The sequence below is a fragment of the Equus caballus genome, chromosome 23 (genome assembly GCF_041296265.1).
Source record: "Equus caballus isolate H_3958 breed thoroughbred chromosome 23, TB-T2T, whole genome shotgun sequence".
NCBI classification, from domain to species: domain Eukaryota; kingdom Metazoa; phylum Chordata; class Mammalia; order Perissodactyla; family Equidae; genus Equus; species Equus caballus.
Genome location: NC_091706.1, coordinates 52,146,472 through 52,165,671, shown reverse-complemented (window position 1 = coordinate 52,165,671; position 19,200 = coordinate 52,146,472). Strand labels below are relative to the sequence as shown.

Sequence of the window (19,200 nt, the reverse complement as noted above, 5' to 3'; positions counted from 1 at the left end):
GCGAATCAGGCGCGTCAGCGACCTGTGCGATTTCTCCTCTGCGTCCTTGCTCGCCCGCAAATCCTGACCCCCGTCCCCACTGCGGAGAAATCTCCTAAGAGACGGCTGCCGGCGTCGCCTCTGCGCGCGGGAGGCGTGGAGCAGAGGGCGCGAGAGCCGGGCGCGCTGCGGCCGCGCTCCCCGCCGAGCCGAGAGGGAGGGGCCGCGGGGGGCCGGGCCGCACCGGAGGCGGCGCGCGGGGCTCGCGGCGGCTCAGTCTCCTCTCGAGCCCAGCCCCGGCCGGCGAGAGCGGCGGCGAGCGCGAGCCGGAGCCCGGCCTCGGAGCGGGGAGGCGGCGGGCCGGCGGAGGCGGCGGACCGGAGCAGCGGGCCGCGCTCGGGCCCCCGCCGTGTGCGCGTCCTCCTGGCGGATCCCGGTAAGTGCGGCCGTCCGAGCCCCCGCCAGCCGCCAGGCTCGGTGGCCTCAGTGGTCGTTGTCCCCGGATCCCGGTTGCGCGCATCCCGCTGCCGCGCCGCAGACTCACAGGTGGCTCCGCGGTGGCCGTGGGTGCCCCAGGCCCCGCCAGGAGTTAGCCAACTCTCTCTGCTCCGGGGCGCGGCATTCGAGCCCCCGCTTCTCTCACCCCAATCGCCTTTGCTTCCGCCTCGGGGTCGGGGGCGCGGAGCAGGGCCTGCCGTCGGGGGAGATGCGCAGAGGGGCGCTCCCTTTCCCTACTCCCCGCAAAGATTCGGGGAGATGCGGGCCAAGCGCCTCCCCAAGCTGCATCCCAGCTCCCGGTTCGCTAGTGGGGCGTCTGTCCTTTAGTTTTATTTTTCTATTAACCCACCAGGGAAAGTTTGGGACCACACAAGGCGAAGTTGGGGCGCGGCTGGGGGTGCACTTCGCCGGCAGAGGCAGCTCCCAGGGAGCGGAGTGGTGGGTTTGCAGGTCGAGCCTGGCGCAGGCTGGAGCCGACAGCGCACCCTGGGAGTTGGGTCCGTCTCTGCCGGTTGCCCCGACCCAGCATTGTGACAATCCCCAGAGCGCCGTGATTCGCTTAATCGCTCCTGCTAAGCGTCGACATCTGCAGCTGGCCAGGAATCTCTGTGACGGGTTGAGTCTATCTTAGGAGTAGCAGCCTCTCAGTTGGTTTGATTCGTGCCCTTGCTCTGCTCTGCAAACCTGAGCTCCAGCTAATCTCAGTGTTTAAGTGGCGTGTGTTTAATTAGCTTATTTTACACCTGAGATGATCTCAGCGAACGCCTGGAAAATGAAATCGTTGATATAGGGGGGAAAAAACTTAAACAGTGTTTTTAAAGAAAATCAATGAGAGGAACCTTCAGAATATCAGCTGTCGTGTCTGGATATTTCACCCATCTCCTCTGTGGGAAAGAGAATGACAACTGCTTGCATATCTAACCTACTAGAAGAGTCAGCGCTGGGGCTATTTTTGGCAGATTTTGTGGACAGAGGTATTGCTGCAACTTGCATATTGTTTATGAAATCCACATTTGATCTCTTGAAATAGCCTGCTTGTTAGGAGTTGTTTGATTTACTAAGTTATCTATTTTAAACATGAGTAAAGGTTGTTTTTAAAAATAAGCTTGAGCTGAAAACAATGTTTAGGGAAGACGGTGTTCGTGTCACCAGAACATTCTTCTCTAAACTTACCTTTTTTAAAGGGCTACTTTTTCGCATCTAATATGGGAGAGGCTTTTCGTGAAAAATAAGATCCCAAGGTCTTTATGTGTGCAGGAAAGAGTAGTAGGTCCTTCAGCACTCAGTCCTTTCCAAGTGATAGATTAAATAGAAAAGTGTGCCTGCCACTGGAATTATATAATTGGACTAACAGAAAATACAGTGAATAATTGTTGGTTGTCAAGTACATAGATAGTTCTAAAACAAATGGTATCTTTTTAGCACTGAGAGGGTATTTGTTACATGATTTCAGGTGGAATAAACTAATAGATTTTCATCTATAAAATTTTATACTTAACACCTCTCCATAGTCTACATCTAACATTGGATTTACTAAAATGTTTGAATTTGCACGTACGTTAGCGTAAGTGCCTGTGATGTGCCACATCCTGCTCTTAGTGCTTCGTGTGTTTTAACCCATCCTCAAAGCAGTCCTTGGTGGTAGGCGCTATAATTGTCCTAATTTTTGAAATGGGGAAACTGAGGCACAAAGGAGTAAAGTAACTTACCCGAGGTCACAATGCTGTAGGATAGGACTTGATCATCTGCAGAGTCATTTTATTTGTAAAGAAGACATATGATTTTATGATTTACTTATGCTTGTTTTTATTTTTATTTAAGCATAAACATCGAAAATATTTTCTGTGAAGCCTAAGAATCCCTGATTTTGGAAGTGCCCCACAGCACCGTTAACTGTAAAGCGAGGAAAAGTATGAAAGAACCGTCTGGTTGAGTGTACAATTTGAAGACCACCACATCCACCAGAAGACTCAGGATGGATCTGCCCCAAAACACAGCCATCGCTTTCCTTGACAAATGGTGTTCAGATAAGTCACTATCTGGCTGCAGGAGACATTATAATGTCAGGAAAAAACTAAAGTTAATTCGAATCTTAGGCCTTGTCCTGGGCCTGGTGGCCGTTAGCACTGTCCCGTTTTCAATCAGTGCCTTTTCTGACACAGAGACACAGAGCACAGGAGAAGCCAGTGGTGCACGTGGCCCTAGGGTAGCACACGGTTACCGTCAAAGAACTCTCTTAGATTTAAATGACGAGATTGAGCATTATACTTCACAGCCACCTCTTTCTCAAGAAGACACATCTGAGAATAATACAGATCATGCCCAGGGAGACTACCCACGAGACATCTTTTCCCTTGAGCAGCGAAGAAGAGGCGCCATCATTCTCCATGTAATTGGGATGATCTACATGTTCATAGCCTTAGCCATCGTCTGCGATGAGTTCTTCGTTCCTTCTTTGACGGTCATCACTGAAAAACTGGGCATCTCTGATGATGTGGCTGGAGCTACCTTTATGGCCGCGGGGGGCTCGGCCCCAGAACTTTTCACATCTCTCATAGGGGTATTTATTGCTCATAGCAATGTTGGCATAGGCACAATCGTGGGCTCAGCAGTGTTCAATATCCTCTTTGTTATTGGCATGTGTGCTCTCTTTTCTAGAGAAATTTTAAACCTGACGTGGTGGCCACTTTTTCGGGACGTGTCCTTCTACATCATTGACTTGATCATGCTCATCATATTTTTCCTGGATAACGTTATCATGTGGTGGGAAAGCTTACTTCTCTTAACAGCTTATTTTGGCTATGTGGTTTTCATGAAATTCAACGTCCAAGTAGAAAGATGGGTGAAGCAAATGATCAATCGCAATAAAGTCGTCAAGGTGACAGCACCAGAGGCCCAAGCAAAGGTTGGTGGTGGTGGTTGTTTATTTGATGTTCTTCTTGACCGTAGTTCTGAATTATATGTTTTTGAGATCAGCCACTTTTTTAATGTGATAGTGTTGTGGGCTGTAGGGGATAGCAGACTGCTTTCTGCAGTTCTGTGATAGCCAGACTAACATGCCAGTGGGAAAAATAATTCGGGGTATTCTTGTGGATGTCTCCTAAATTCTCAAGCTACTTGCTTCAGAGTAAAACATTTGTAAATATAGCTTACATAAACATCCCAGGGCAGACTTAGCAGTTATTTGTCTCCTTTTCCGAAAGTAGGCACGATTTTGTGAGCAATTTAATTTTCATGGGAAAGTGTGTGTGAGCCTAGCAAATTGCAGGGCCTTTTCTTTTTAAATGGTCACGTGACAATGATCAAGAATCATCTCTTTAAAAATATTTAGGGAAGAAAGTTTGTTTGCTTAGAGCCCAGCAGGACTGGTCACTAGAGTGGGTCACAGCCATTCTTCTCGATCGCACAATAATGCTCCAATCACTTGACTAGGAGCTGAGCAAGATTCAGTAAAGAGCATCATTGGCAAGCCCTGCTACCTGCCTCTACAGCTCAATGGCCCGTTTGGCATCCCATGATAAACAGGACCCAAAATATTTTTAAGGTAGAATTTGAGGGAGTTTTAATGACAACAGTGGTCACCCCACCACTTCGATGGCGAGCAGATTGGTAAAGAGCTTAGAAGAAATTGGTCTGCAAAAATATCAATTAACTTTTTAAAGGAATAAGCAACATAATAAAATTTTGCAAGTCTGGTAATACAGTTCTGATTTATATCCTAACATTGGCATGTCATCTCTGAATGTGATTTTAAACAGAAAGCCAAAACACATATGCAGACTTTTCTCACTAACATCTGGGAAAATTCTCATGTATGCCAAAAACAGATGTTGAGTGGCGGGTGAGATATTTTGTCCAGAATGGAAAAAGCATTATATTAATTTAGCATAATTCCTTTATGTTCAAGTTTGATGACTATCCACCATATTTGTAGCAGCCATGAAATGGAAGAAAAGTGCAGAAAAAACCCACTAGGAATATTTCTATGTATAACATGCAAAAGGGAAATGTTTTGTCCTGTATTTTTTTCCTAACATTTCACTCAGTATATGGTTGCTTGGTAGAAACTATAGTAAAAAAGGATCAGTTAGCAGGATACGTGGCAAACAAGCATTCAGATGTGATCACTGAGTATATATCCTTGAGGGCATAAGACGGGGTCATCATTGGAGCCCCTCTCCCTGCTCCAGTTTTGTGGCCAAGAGGTCCTCCCTCCAGCCATCTCCTCAAGCCTGGCTGCTGGTTTGGTGGTTTGCGTTAGTGGTCTCTGTTTATTCCAATCAGAGTACTGAACAATTACCACGAGAAAGGCATACTTTTTAGAAGCAGGCAGATGATTTGGTGTCTTATGAAGATCCTGGGCACATCAAGGGTAAAAAGTCTTTTTGACTTTTTTGTCTTGTTGTACCACAGTGGAACTTCAAACTTAGACTTGGCTGAAGGTTATGTTGGCAACATTTATGAAAAAGAAATGTGCAGAGCCGTCCAATGTTGTCTTTAAGATTGCAGGGGGATTTTGTATTCTGATTTGGGGGGAGGGGAAGCTGGTTTCGTGCATTTGGGAATAACTTTTTAAAGATGGTTTACAAACAGTATTTAATCAATTATAAGCCATTCAGTAAAGTAGCTCTAGCAGGATTTTTACCTGCTATATTAGGTGACTGTCATGTCATTTTTATGATAATTTAAAAGTCAACAACTTAAGCTGACATTCCTAAACAGTTGTTATTCATATCCATAATTTCGTACTATGCTTAATATTCTGCATTTTTTCAACTCAGAAATTCTGGATTTATCTAATTAAAAAAGAAAGCATATTATATTCATGACTATTTCTCCTGTTTCTGATTTTCCCCCAAAATGGGTTCATTGTATGATTTTCCTTTTAGCCCCAAATAGCTTTAGTTTATTTTATTTAATCATTATTATTTCTTTTGGCATTCAGTAACTAGATTGAACTATAAATTATCATGGGAACAAAATTTTTTAACATAGCTATGTCTTATTTGATTTTCCTCAAAAGTGCTATATCACAGCTATATATTTTTAGGTGGAACACCATGCAATGATATGAGGTTTCCTTCAGGAAATTTCACCTTGCCAATTTCACTTTTGAATTATTGCTGGAAAATTTTTTTTTTACATAATTAGTTTTTGTCTTATTCCTGATTTCAGAATCTTATGGAGGTTTTGCTCTCAGACTGAACGTAAGGTGTCCCACAGAGGGCTGAGTCCTTGAGTGTGGCCATCTGGTTCTCTGATCTGCAAAGTTGATTTCTGTCTGCGTACCCCACCTTTCCTACGGAAGTTGGTGCTTCTAACACCATCATTACACTCAGAAAAGAGATCCTAAGCCAAAGGCAGCCCTCAGTGGAGTCTTCATAGAGAGGAATGTGCTGTCCAAGAATTTAGGAAGCAAACATACTAAGCATGTTTTCATGCAAAGCCAGCTCATTGTCTTATTTCCACAATTATGGGGTAGAGGAGTTTGGGAAAGTGGAAGAAACGTGTTTTAGATATTCTTGTACAAATCATCAATGGTTCTTGCTGAAAAATCATCAAATCTGCTAAGCTCTAGGCAGTGAAGTATCTTTGAAACTACTTGCTTCATAGACAAGTTGAAAATCTTAATTTGATTTCATTTGATAGTATATGTCATGGGGCAACTGTGAAGCATGGAGAAATGTGAACTGGCATTTTTTTCGTAGTTAGCGTAATAGTTTCTTATTTCATTTAATTGTTCTACCATGTGTGTTGTTTTTTACTTGTTATTTTGTTATTATTTCTTTTAGTTATAACATGATCCTTTTTAAAAAGGTGTGCAGTGTCATGACATGGTAAAGAGACCCTGGGCTTTGACTCAGGGAAAGAAGATTTTAAGCCAGGCGTGTAATAAGCCTGTGACCTCAGAGAAGTCACATAAACTCTGAGTCTCAGTTTCCTACTTTCAAAAATGAAAATAATAATGCCTACCTCATAATGTTGGGAAAATTATTAAATGAAGAACTGAATGTTAAGCAGCTGACATGGTCCGTGGCAAATGTGGGTTGCTCAATAAATGTTCATGCCCTTCCTTTTATCTTTCATTCTTAAATGAAAAGTGAAGCAGAATAAATTATTTCGAATTTGAGAATTTCAAAGTGTTCCTTGAAAATTGGAATTCACACCAGTGAATCACTGAGTTAGGCAGGCTATTGTCTTTCTTAGGGGCATATAACATTTGTCATATTATAATATTTATAAGCCCTTGTCCACATACAGTGAATGTGTGCAGGCCAGATATTATCATAAACTGCAAGGAAACCTCCAAATGCTTTTGTTGTCTTGAAATTTTTATTGTATGGAATTTTGCTTGAAATAACTAGGCCATTAGCTGGAGTTTAGAAATATCCATGCTAAGCAGAGATTTTTGTTTTAAGGATATTTTTATTTATAAATAATTGAGACTGTCTTCTAAAAACCTCTCCATAGCTGGTTAGGAATAAATTTGAATTCTGCAGGATGGGAAGCAGTGGAGTTTCAGGGCATCTGGTGTGTTTTGCTGTGTGCCTGGCCCGGCTGCTGAGGTGCTTTGATCTGTGATGATGCTAGGCTGTCATTGGCCTAGAAAGCAGCTGTCCATGGTATTTAACTTCTTCTTAGACTTGGCACTGTAATCTGACAGCAAGTCAGCCCAGTTCTAATGAAGGGAATGGTCTAAATAAAGATGCTTAAAGCTGGATAGTTGAAGAGCAGGCTACTTAGTAATTTAAGTGTGCCTTGCTATTCAGTTTGTGTGCTCTTGAAAAGTTGTTTGTAAACAGAGTGTTTGCAATTCAAATTGTTATTCATGTTCATGGGAAAATCGGAATTGAAACCGTGTTATAAATATTCCTCGTAAAGTATTTCTGGTAAGGTGCTAAACCATAACTAATTATATAAATACAAACGAATAGTCCCAAGCTTGCTTAAGGCACAGAATATGTGACAAATTCAACCTTTGTTCCCTCTCCAAACCTAGTTAATAAATTAGTAAAATTAGTGTACAAACTTGAAGGAAGATAAGGTAAGATTGTCCTTATAATAAGTCAAAGGGTAATATTGGTGATAGACTTGGTAACTCTCTGTCCTTCTCAAAAGAAATAAAATTTAGCCATTAAAATTCTTAACTGCCTAGATGCCTATGAATGTAATAGTCTTTGGGGTTCATGGATCCAATTCCAATGTGTGTATGAGGGGGGCTTCCCACACAACACCACACAATTCTCGGACACCAGCAGCATGTCCAAGATTTCACTCAATTCAACTCAATTCTGACACTGTCTACCTAGAGAAATCATCACACTCCACAGGGTAAGGGTTCAGTCCTACAAGACTGCCCCCCACCCCACTTCAGATGCCAGTTGAAAGCCCAGGTGGTTACCTGTCCTTCTGACTGACTGACTGTAAGTCAGAGGTTCCCATGACCCTCTCCTCAGGTTTGATTAATTTGCTAGAGTGGCTCACAGAACTCAGAGAAACATTTTGCTTACTAGATCACTGGTTTGTTACAAAAGAACATAACTCAGGAGCAGCCAGATGGAAGATATGCAGAGGGCAAGGCCTGGGGAAAGTATGCAGAGCCTCCATGCCCCTCTCCAGACATGCCACTCTCCCAGCACCTCCATGTGTTCACCAGCCAGGAAGCTCGTGAAGCCATCCTTTTGGGATTTTATGGAGGCTTCCTTACAGAGGCGGAATTGAGTAAATCATTGGCCATTGGCGATTGATTGAACCTCCAGTCCCCTCCCCTCCCCAGAGGTCAGGGGGTTGGACGGAAACTTCCAACCCTCTAATCATTGGTTGGCTCCATTGGCCACCAGCCCCCATGGTTAGGTGCTTTCCAAAAGTCACTTCATTAACATAACAAAAGATACCCTTATCACTCTCATCACTTAGGAAATTCGAAAGATTTTCTGGAGCCAGGAACGGTGGGCAAAGAACAAATACATAGGAGAAGTATCTTTTGGTTATCTGAATGACCAAATATATATTTCTTATAAATCATGATATTTCAAGTATGTGTGTTTATCTAGGGATACAGCATGCTGCTATTTTTCTTTTTTATAAAAGCAAACTGTTCGTTTACTACATGGGATTCAGAGAGTGAAGGAGGCATTTTTAGAGACCCAAAAAGCCCAGTGGATTTTAACACACTGAGTTCAGAGTGCCCAGGGCTGTTTCCCTGGTTATTCTAGTTTCTTCAGCAAGAGGGAACCTAACCTTTGTGAGTCCTTCTAGCAATAACGAGAGCAACGAGTTACCACTACATCCCTTCCTTCCTCCCTTCCTCCCCTCTTCTTTTCTCCCCACCCCCTACACCTTCCCCTCCCCACCCCACCCCACCCCCCACCTTTTTTGGTAGAACCAGATAATTTGTATTGTATTTTAACTTTAACAAGGAATGGGATTGTTATGTTAAGCTGCTTTCTGGTCGTTGAGGAGACAGGTACATCTATAGTGTGGATTTGACTTGTTTAGTTTTTTTTTTGCAGGGAAGAATTCGCCCTGAGCTAACATCTGTTGCCAGTCTTTCCTCTTTTTTCTTTTTCTCCTTTTCCCCAAGCCCCGAGCCTGGTTGTATATCTAGTTGTAAGTCCTTCTAGTTCTTCTGTGTGAGCCACCACCACAGCATGGCAACTGATAGATGGGTGGCATTGTTCCATGACGGGGAGACGAACCCAGGCCGCCGAAGCAGAAAGCACAGAACTTTAACCACTAGGCCATAAGGGCTGGCTTTGACTGGTTTAGTTTTGCCAATCTTCTACATTCAATCTTCTTTTGTTTCAGATAAATGTTTTGTGCCCATCCCAGCCTATCAATAAGCAGTGTTGTGGCTGGACCAGACCTTGTAGTTCTTCTTATGATTGTAAGATGCCCTTCAGCAATAATTGTCAGGAAACTTTAAAAAAATAAACTTTTATTACTTGCAGGACCTGGGAATTATGCAGCACACCTGGCTCCACACAGCAAAGTCACCAGTAGAGAGAGAGAGAGGGCATGGGCCTGGGGTTCAGCTTTTATTGGGTTGGGGATGGCGGGCTTGAGTTTTGCAGGCTCACTCTTTATTGGTGAATTTAAAACACAACAGCAAGAATTTAAAGTGGGAAGAGAGAAAAACAAGTGGCCCAAGAGGCCAGTTATTGAAATCAACCAAGATCTCTAGAACAAAGGAGCCTCAGTGGAGAGAGGCGACCTGGCTCTTTATCAATGTGTTCATTCAAGATAGCCATCTTTGAAGTGGATGCCTCTGCAATCAAAGCTTAAGTCAGGTACTTGCATTGCAAAAAAGAAACAAAACAACTATCATGGCTTATATGACAATAAGTCTCTAGTAAATAGAAAACAGCAGCATTTTGTTCAATTCAGTTTGACAATCATTATCTTTTAAGTGGAAAGCTTGCTTACATTGATTGTGGTTACTGTTACATTTGGGTTCTTTTTTATCTTGTTCTTTTATACTTTCTGTTTGTTCTGATCTTTCTTTTTATAATTTTTGTGGCCTTTTTTAAATTGATTTTTTTCTGTTTTTCTCATTAATAGTTTGGAATTTATACACCCTATTTCTATTCTTTTAGTGTTTACACTAAAAATTTTAATGTTTATGCTTAACTCTACATGGTATAAAGTTAATTAATATCTTTACACTCCTGATAAACAACATAATGACCTTAGAATGTTTTGACTCAGTCACCTCTTCCTCATTGTATGTGATTTGAAGTCCACGATTTGCGTTCTATCCTGATATTTTATAACAGCTTTATTGAGGTATAATCTTCACTTTTTTAACCCTACAAATTAGACATTGTCATTATGCCATAAATGTTTTTAGATTTATCCACACTTTACCAGTTTCTTCCCTCCTCATTCCTTTTCTCCTATCAGACCTTTTTTCTATGATTTTTTTCCCTCTACTGACTTACATTCTTTGCAAGTTCCTTTAGCAAGAATCTTTTAATAGTAAATGCTCCTGGTTTTTATTTGTTTAGAGATGTATTTCACTTCCGTTCCTGAAAGATAGTTTTGGTGGGTAAAAAATTATTTCCTACTTTGAAGATGGTATTCCACTGTCTCTGACTTCCATTTTTGATGTTGAAAGGACTGCTGTAGGTGTAAATGTTGCTCCTTTGTAAGAAATCTGTCTTTTCTCTTTGACTACTTTTAAGGTTTTTCTCTTGTTTTGGTGTTCAGCATTTTCCTTATGCTATGTCAGGTGTGGTTTTCTAACTTATTTATCCCCTATTTGTGATTCATTAGATTTCCTGAATTGGAGGATTGGTACCTTCCATCAATTTTGCCTCTACTTCATTCTTCCTATAATCTTCTAGAATTCTGATTAGATCAATGTTGTACCATCTCACCCTATTCTCCGTGTCTTTTAACTATTCATTTTTTCTGTGTTCCACATTCTGGTGATTTCTTTATGTCTGCCTCCTCATTTCTGATTTTCTCTTCGATTTTGTCTAATCGGCTCTAAAGCTCATCTAAGTTTCTAATTTTAATTATATTTATTTCTAGAAGTTTTGTGGCTCTTTTTCACATCCTTCAGGTTAATTTTCATTGTTTCTTATTCTTTCATCATTTAATGCCATCTTTTATTTCTCTAAACATGTTAAATATGTTTATATTTATATCTCATAATTGATATTTCTAGTACCCATGTTCTTGCAGGTCTAGTTTTGCTGTTTTCTTGATTCTCGATCATGCTTCCCGATGTGTTGGACGATTTCTTTTGACATTTTGGATTCATGTTCCTTGGAACTTTAACTGTGGGAAATTGTTGAGGCCTGGGTTTTAGGTGTATTTCTCCAGAAAGAACTATATTTGCTCTTCCATCAAGTGTCTGGGAGCACAGCCAACTTGGGACCTATCTAACCTAAGTATTTGACTTTTTTCTACTGAGGTAGTGTGAATTCAGGCTCCACACCCATATGAGTGAACGTGTGGTTAGAAATTCTTGAGGGAGACTCTTTTTTTTCCTCTTTCTCTCTTTTTTTCTGTACCACTCAAAACCATACCAAAATAGGCACATCCTACTATTTCCTTTTGCTAGGCAGATGTTTTTTCCTTGTTCACCCACTGAGACTGTCAACCCTTCAGGATTCCTAACTTACCAGGCAGGAAGGTCTCTGAACTACCTCCTCCGTTTCAGGCCTCATGTTTGTAGCTTCTAAAAACCAAGTCTCTGGCCACTGGGGAGTGACAAATACTTCAAAGGCAAAGCAATACCAAGCTCTCTGGATTTGTGTGTAGTTGGTGTTCTGGGTTCCAAAAGATCTTGAATTCCTCACTAACATAGTTTGGTAATTTTAAAATATATTTAAAAATATAATGTCCAACATTTGGGCTTGTAATATACTGAGAATGGTTTCTCTGAATAGTTAATCTTTTATATCGCCAGAAAATATGTTTCAGACTTGGGATTTGTCAAAAGATAATGCATATGACAAGGGACTGATGTGGAATTTTAATTGTATACTCTCAGAATGTTTAATACAGCCTGACCATCGTAATAAAGCTCCTCGTCAAGAAATCCTACCGATGAAAAATTTTGAATCAAATCAAATCTAAGATGCAATTCTAACAGTTATATGGGGCCACTTTAAATTTTAGATTTGTTTTTTAAATAATATTTTTACCAGATACTAAAAGTAGTATGTTCATTGTACAAGATTATAAAAACACAGCAAAATAAAAAAGGAAAATTTAAAATAGCCTGTAATCTCTCCATCGCACCATCCAAAAATAACTATGAACACTTTTGCATGTATTCTTCCAGACTTTTCTCACATAGACACACACACACATATTCACATATATACCTGTATATCTAAATAAATTGGAAAGATACTGGATATGCACAACTTTAATCTTATAATGGGTATATACCATTTTAATTTTGTTTCTATCTTGGCTTATTATGAGCATTTTCTCATGTTATTAAATGTTCTTCTAAAATGTTATTCACTGTTTAGCATTATCATAAAATAGAAAGTCACTTTCATATTATGAATTATTGCGATATTTCACTACTATAAAAAATTGCTATAACCAATATGCTTACACAGGAATTTCTGATTTTGGAGAAGCAGAAATTCTGGATCAAAGTTTATGAGCTTTTTAAAGTTTCTGTTATATTGCTACATCCTTGGTAATCTGGACTATTATAATTTTTAATGTTTTCCAGTTTCATAGGTGAAACAGCATTTTATTGTTTCAGTTTGCATTTCTTTGATTAATTGGGAGGTTGCGTGTTGAAAAATATGTTCACTGAGAATTGTTTTTCATCTGTAGACTGTCAGTTTGCTATATGTCCTTCGTGTCATTTTTACAGTTTGCTGGGATGGCTTAACGATCGCTTGCACATATATGCTAAGAATCACTAGCTTTAGCTCCCACCCTTCCCCACATCTCCACACCTGAGAAAAGCCAGGAGGTTTTTACGATTTTATTTTAAAGAATGAATTATTCTGCAGAAGGAGGCCTTGTGACTCAGGAGTTGGGAAATGAGGTTCCCAGGGACTAGGATGTGCTCCCGGCAAAGTGACCTTGGGGGATCACGTACCTCCTAGGACTTCTGTTTCCTTATCTAGTAAATGGGAGATTGGACCTGGATGATCTGAAAGATTGCTTTTATTTTTATTGCTTGTCATTTCTGTCCTCAGAAGCTCTAATACTTTCTATACTCTAATAGTCCAACACGTCAAAGTAATAATCTAATACATTTACCTAAAACAGGACACTGGACTCTAAGCATACCCATATCACCACACTCTTTTCCTCAGCTGGCTTACAGGCAGTATTTTCACTCAAATGATTTGACTGGGTTGGCCAGGCCGTAATTTTAGTTTAAGCATGCCGAGGGAGGTGTCTCTTCCAGACAGACAGGAGAACACCGTGCATGGGAGAAAGTCCTTTAAAGTTTACTGCAGGACTCCAGACATCCTCAGCCTTTGTGGCTTCTGCAGTGAAAACTCTCCTTGGCAGCCGCACGTGTGTCCCTGGACTGCTGGTCTCTACCAGTCTCTCGAAAGTCAAAGAAGAGAGAGATCTGAAAACTGGACATGATAATACCAGGTCCTGACCATGTCAGCACTCTGAAATAGATGTCATCTCCACCTGCAGAGCAGGAATCTGAGGATCAGAAAACATAGGTGATTGCCTAAGGTCCACATTTAGTGGTATTAAACTGCATTTGAATTTGGGTCTGTCTGACTCTAAACGCATGCTAGTTCTCTCAGTGCTTCCCACTGGACAGCTGGAAATAAACACAAAGCAAACCTCCAAATTACATTCACACTTCATGTTAGCCTCTGTTAAGTCAATGACTTTCGAATATTTTACCATGACCCCCACTAAGAAATATATTGTACATCTCAACCTGGTATATACACATGCATGCATGTACACATACATATATCTATATTTACATATATGTATAAAAATCTAAGTGAGGCACTTTTATAGTTCTTATATTTTCTCTTCTATTAGAAATACTAGTTTCAACCCTCTAAAAGAATTTCATGACCCACCAGTGACCTGAGTTTTAAAAAAATGCCATGTAAAGAAATTTTTTTTCTCCTTCTTCCTTTTAGCAGGGCTGCCCTGCACAGCTGTGCAAGTTTACTGCACAAGGGCATCTGTGGGAGTAAGGGGTGAACAGGGGCAGAAATCCATTCATCACTCTACTGGACAAACTGTGCTTTTGTGTGGGACCGTGGCTGCCCAGAGGAAGGGGTGCCTTTTCTTAATGCAATAAAGGTGACTTTTGGGCTGGTGGTGGCCTTGCTTTGTACCCCTGCCTGGCTCTGACATAGATGGATTGCAGGGTAAGGAAGGTGCAGATCCAAGCATGATGTGTTCCCTGAGCCTTACCTCATCCTTGGTTCCCGATGAGCTTGTCATCAGGTGGAAAAGAAATGTGGATGGAACAGGGAGGTATGAAATCAGAGAGAAGCAGAGCCTTGACTAGAAGGCTGAAGCTGCATTTCAATTAGGTTGGTTTCCTTTTTGTGAAGGATAAGACTTATAAACCAAACGATGCAGACATAGTTCTTGTGCTGGTAAAAACTGGTGGGTTGGAAAGGGTCTGGGCACCAGGCCACAGCGATGCCATGTTTACAGCTTTAAAGGGTGCTCTGAGAATCCTGCGTTGGCAGGAACCAAGCCTGGAGAGATGGAGTCCCTTTCATCCCACACATTGGTTCTCTAACCCTGACCCAGGCACTTTGCCCCAGGCATCTCCTCTGAAAATGAAGGGGCTAGTTTATCTCCGAGGTCCCCCCCAGCTCCGATAACTGTGCTTCTCTGTTAATGGGAAAGAAACCCGTCTATGTCTGTAATTATGGACTGGCCAATAGAAGAGGTGGTCCGGCCATGAAACCCTGAACTTACCGCCTTCAGAGTGCTTTTGCAATTAAGAAACCCAGTTAAAGGGGACTAGTTCCTTTGGAGGGGTCATGAGGAGTTCTCTCCCCATCCATAGGACTTTCTTGGAAAGGGCCAAGTGAGTTTCTGCTGCTCTGTAGGTAGCTTTCTCTTTTGCTACTTGACAGACTCTGAGCTGGGAAAACAGGTTGCAGGAAGAAATACAGGTTTCACCTTCAGCAGCCCTATTTCTCCTGCATAAACCTGTCATCCTTTGCCCGTACCACTCAAGTAGGCTGAGGCAGTTTCATTTTTCCCTGCCATCTGATAGCAGTCAAATAGATGTTGAACCACTTCTATTATTTTAGGCTTGTGGTAGGCACTGAGCATTGGTGCATCCCAGGAACCCATGACTTTGTGTTCTAAGAGTATGATGGTTAAGGGTTAACACAATAGAATTACTATTTAAGCCTAGGATAGAGTGTAACCCTCCTGGCTGTGTGATCTTGGGCAAGTTACTTCACCTCTCTGGGCTTATGTTTGTTTATCCACAAATTAAGAAAAATAATATCATTTCCCTCATAGGGAGGCTGTGGTTTTTGATGAGATTGCACAGGAAAGGTGCTTAGGAGAATACAGTCCCACCCGCCGATATTCTTCTCCTGTCTCTTTTCCTCTGAGGCCCTTCCCTGTGCTACTAGTCTGCTCTCCCTGAGTCCTGTGTCTGCTCCAGGTCGGGTTTTCCTCCTGCCATTTCAAGACCTTGCCTCACTTCCCAGGCCCTCCTCTCTGTGCCTCCCATGCAGCCAGATGAAGGCGCAGTTCCCCGACTCATCCCTAACTAATAGTTAAATCCTCAGTGTTCGGACTTGAACCTGCTTTCCCTCTGCTCTTGCAGGGGATTAAGAGAAAAGCAGTTTCTCTCTCCGTGAAACTGAGCCTCACTCAACCGTGAAATTCTTTTGAGCCCTCCTGTCACTGCCCTAAAAATGTATTTACTCTTTTCTTCTATACATCATCAATATTTAATCTTAGCTTGTCACATCTCCATCCAGTCATGGCAGTGCCTGTTGGTTTGCCAGCATCTGTGTTTTCTGTCCTGGATTGAATCTCTCCCCTTGACTCGGGGACTAGCCAATCCCATCTTCCGTATTCGGTGTCTTGGTCTGTGTCATGGGTAAAAGGGCAGAGGGTACTTTGTGCCCTTGAGAATGGTGGTGATGAGTGCTCATGATAAAAAGTCTAGGCCTGAATCAGTCACAACATGCCATGGCTTATGTATTAAAGTCAAGTGGCAAACAACGTTTCTGACTTGAGAAACAGGATTGGTTAGAAATTCTCCGGTCCCCTCAGGTTGCAAGTGTGGGTGTCAGGACAGGTAAGGGCCCTCAATTCTAAAAGCCAGATCACTCCAGCTGTGGCCTCAAGTTAGTTCTCCTTGCTGTCTAGCATTAAATAGTGTTTCTCGCCACTTTTTTATAATAGTTCTTTGGAGATAGAATTCACTTACCATAGAATTCACCTAAGTGTGCAATTCAGTGTTTTTTTGTATATTCACAGAGTTGTACAACCATCACCACTATTTAATTTTAGAACATTTCATCACCCCCAAAAAGAAACCCGTACCTATTAGTAGTCACTCTCTATTCCTCTCTCCCCCCGTCCTTGGTAGCCACCAATCTACTTTCTGTTGCTATAGATTTGCCTTGTGGACATTTCCTATTAGTGGAATTGTATAATATGTGGCCTTTTATGTTTGGCTTCTTTCACTTAGCATAATGTTTCAAGGTTCATCTGTGTTGTTGCCTTTTTACAGCCAAATACTCCATTGTAGGACTATACCACATTTTGTTTATCCATCCATCAGTTGATGGACATTTGGTTGATTTCCACTTTGTGGCCGTTATAAATAATGCTGCTGTGAACACTTGCTTACAAGTTTTTGTGTGGATATATGTTTTCAGTTCTCTTTGGTATAGACTCAGGAGTGGAATTGCTGGGTCATGTGCTTACTCTGTGTTTAACATATTAAGGAACTGCCAAACTGTTTTCCAAAGTGGCTGCACCATTTTGCATTCCTATCAGCAATGTATGATGGTTCCGATTTCCCTACATCTTTGCCAACATTTGTTATTATATGCCTTTTTGATTATCCTCATCCTAGTGGATGGGAAGTAGTATCTCATTGTGATTTTGATTCTGATTTCCTTGAAGGATGATGATATTGACAATCTTTTCATGAGTTTATTAGCCATTTGTATATCTTCTTTGGAGGAATGCCTATTCAAATCCTCTGCCCATTTAAAAAAATTGGGTTATTTGCCTTACTTGAGTTTAAGATTTCTTCATATATTCTGGATATAAGTCCCTTATTGTATATATGATTTGCGAATATTTTCTCCTGTTCTGTGGTTGTTAAGGAATGTGCTCCATAAATGGGGCAGCTCCTGGACTGGGAACCCCTGGGTCTACTGTTCCACATTGTTCTTTGGGCATGCTTGTATCTAGAGTGATTTGGGACCCTTGGATCAACCACAAAGCTGCCTCTTCCCTTGAGTTGGTCTTGAGAAAAGGTTGATCCCCCTGAAGCTAAGGACTGGAGGGGGATTCAGGGTTTGTGGGGGTCTGGGGCTTCCTGCTGATGGAGAGCCTGGGAATGTGAATCCACTTGAACGTTGGACCCAGGATGTTTGTCGTCTGTTGCTGCATCCCCCTGCTTTGCCTGCCTCTCACTCTTTTCTGTATCATCTAAGAGAGTTTCTTGTCATCAAATCCCCTACCCTACATCTTATCCAGCAGCCCTGTCAGGAAAGCAGCAGGCTACAGTCCTTTGCTTCCATGTGTCAACTTTGCCCATTTTGCTCTCCAGAGCTTGGCATTTAGCTTTATACATCTTGGTTGTGGGCCAATCCTGCCTGTCTACCCCATCTCCTCCAGTATAACCCCTCCTACTCCAGGCACTAGGAACATTTGCCTCCATCTTGAACAAAATGTTGTTAAGTGTATGAAGCTATGTACAGTAAATAATAACAATACCAGTAATGATCCACTCCGTCATTGTCTAACGTGAACAATAATTGCACCAACCTGATTAATGAGCACACTCTGAGGGTAAAGAGATCTTATCTAAGCAATCATGCTTCGTACAAAAATGCACAATTGGTTCAAAGCTCCAGTGGTTTCCAAGGGACTCAGGAAACATCCCCTCTCTTGCTTCTAGCTTGCTTCAGCTGCACAGGAGCTGGTGGCATGGCGGATGGCATTTTGTGTGTCCGAACAAGGCTGATTTTTTCAGATAGGTTCTGACGTGCCAGGCTGCTCTTTTGATGCTTGCTTTGAAGGGCCGTTACAAATCTGCTGTTTTTCTGCTGCCTTTTATTTTAAGTCCAATTAAGTGGATAGCCACAAATAGCTCTGACCTTGAAAGTGTAAGTGAAGGTGAGATGTGAGAACAAGCTTAGGAAACATATGTTTTGGCATGTTAATGCTCTGCAAGTCACACATGCTTAAGGAAAATAAATAGAACAGGACGAGATAGTGTTGTGCTTTAGAAGGAAGAATTTGAATGCCCTGGAAAATAGCACCACGTGCTTCATTGGTGGATAATCATAAACTGTGCTAAAAATTAATCCAACTCTATCGCACTTCAGTGTGGCTCTGGGAGACAAGCCCCAGATGAGTGGTATTGCCAGCGAGGCTCAGTGCCTAAGCACCTTGCGTCAGCATCTCTGTGGCACGCCACCACCGACAACGCTTCCTCCTTCTCAGCAGCCCCAATCCATGCTTTTGGCTATTTATTTTTAGTAAAACAGTGCTCAGAGTACCACCCCACCATTTCAGATCAGTTTCTTGCAAATATGGATCACAGGACAAAGCTTCTGTAGTTGAATAGCTTGTTTTAAGAATATTATCAGCATGGGGCCTCTTATGAAAATTCTTAAAGTCCTAGAATTGGGTTATAGAGTTTAACTAGGGTTTTTTTAACCATCTTAAAAAAAATAATATGAGGTATTTTATGTGCTATGAACTGCTCTTCTCTCTTTTGAACATTCACCTAACTGGCCCAGGGGGAAAAATTGCTTCTCTGGGAATCTTACTGACTCCCTGGACGGTCAGTATTAAGTTTTGGTTTCTATATACCTATTTGGAAATGTTTTTATGTTCCTGCTACCGCATTAAATGCTCCAACATTTCGTGAGTTATGTATTTCTCTGTCCCTAATTTTCTACATCAAGAAATGGGAGCAGATGGCTTTTCCCTTGTCTCGTGGGATAGTGTGATAATTAATGAGGTGATAGGAATGGATCACTATCTGAGCCCACATTGAGATGAAACCGC

At 41.7% G+C, this 19,200-nt stretch overlaps 1 protein-coding gene across 5 annotated transcripts in view; it reads left to right on the top strand.

The window, feature by feature from the left end:
* Nucleotides 1-274: 274 nt before the first annotated feature.
* The window catches only part of SLC24A2 (solute carrier family 24 member 2), a 244,875-nt gene continuing 225,949 nt past the window's right edge, over nucleotides 275-19,200 (top strand). For 2 of the 5 annotated variants that reach the window (XM_070248272.1, XM_070248271.1), the window contains exons 1-2: nucleotides 1,086-1,451; nucleotides 2,299-3,382. In XM_070248272.1, coding sequence (XP_070104373.1) covers nucleotides 2,453-3,382 — 930 coding nt within the window. In that variant the 5' untranslated portion in view covers nucleotides 1,086-1,451; nucleotides 2,299-2,452. Of the gene's footprint in view, nucleotides 416-844; nucleotides 1,452-2,298; nucleotides 3,383-19,200 lie in introns of those variants that run through there. The other 3 variants (XM_070248273.1, XM_023627420.2, XM_070248274.1) reach the window with 3 other exon arrangements.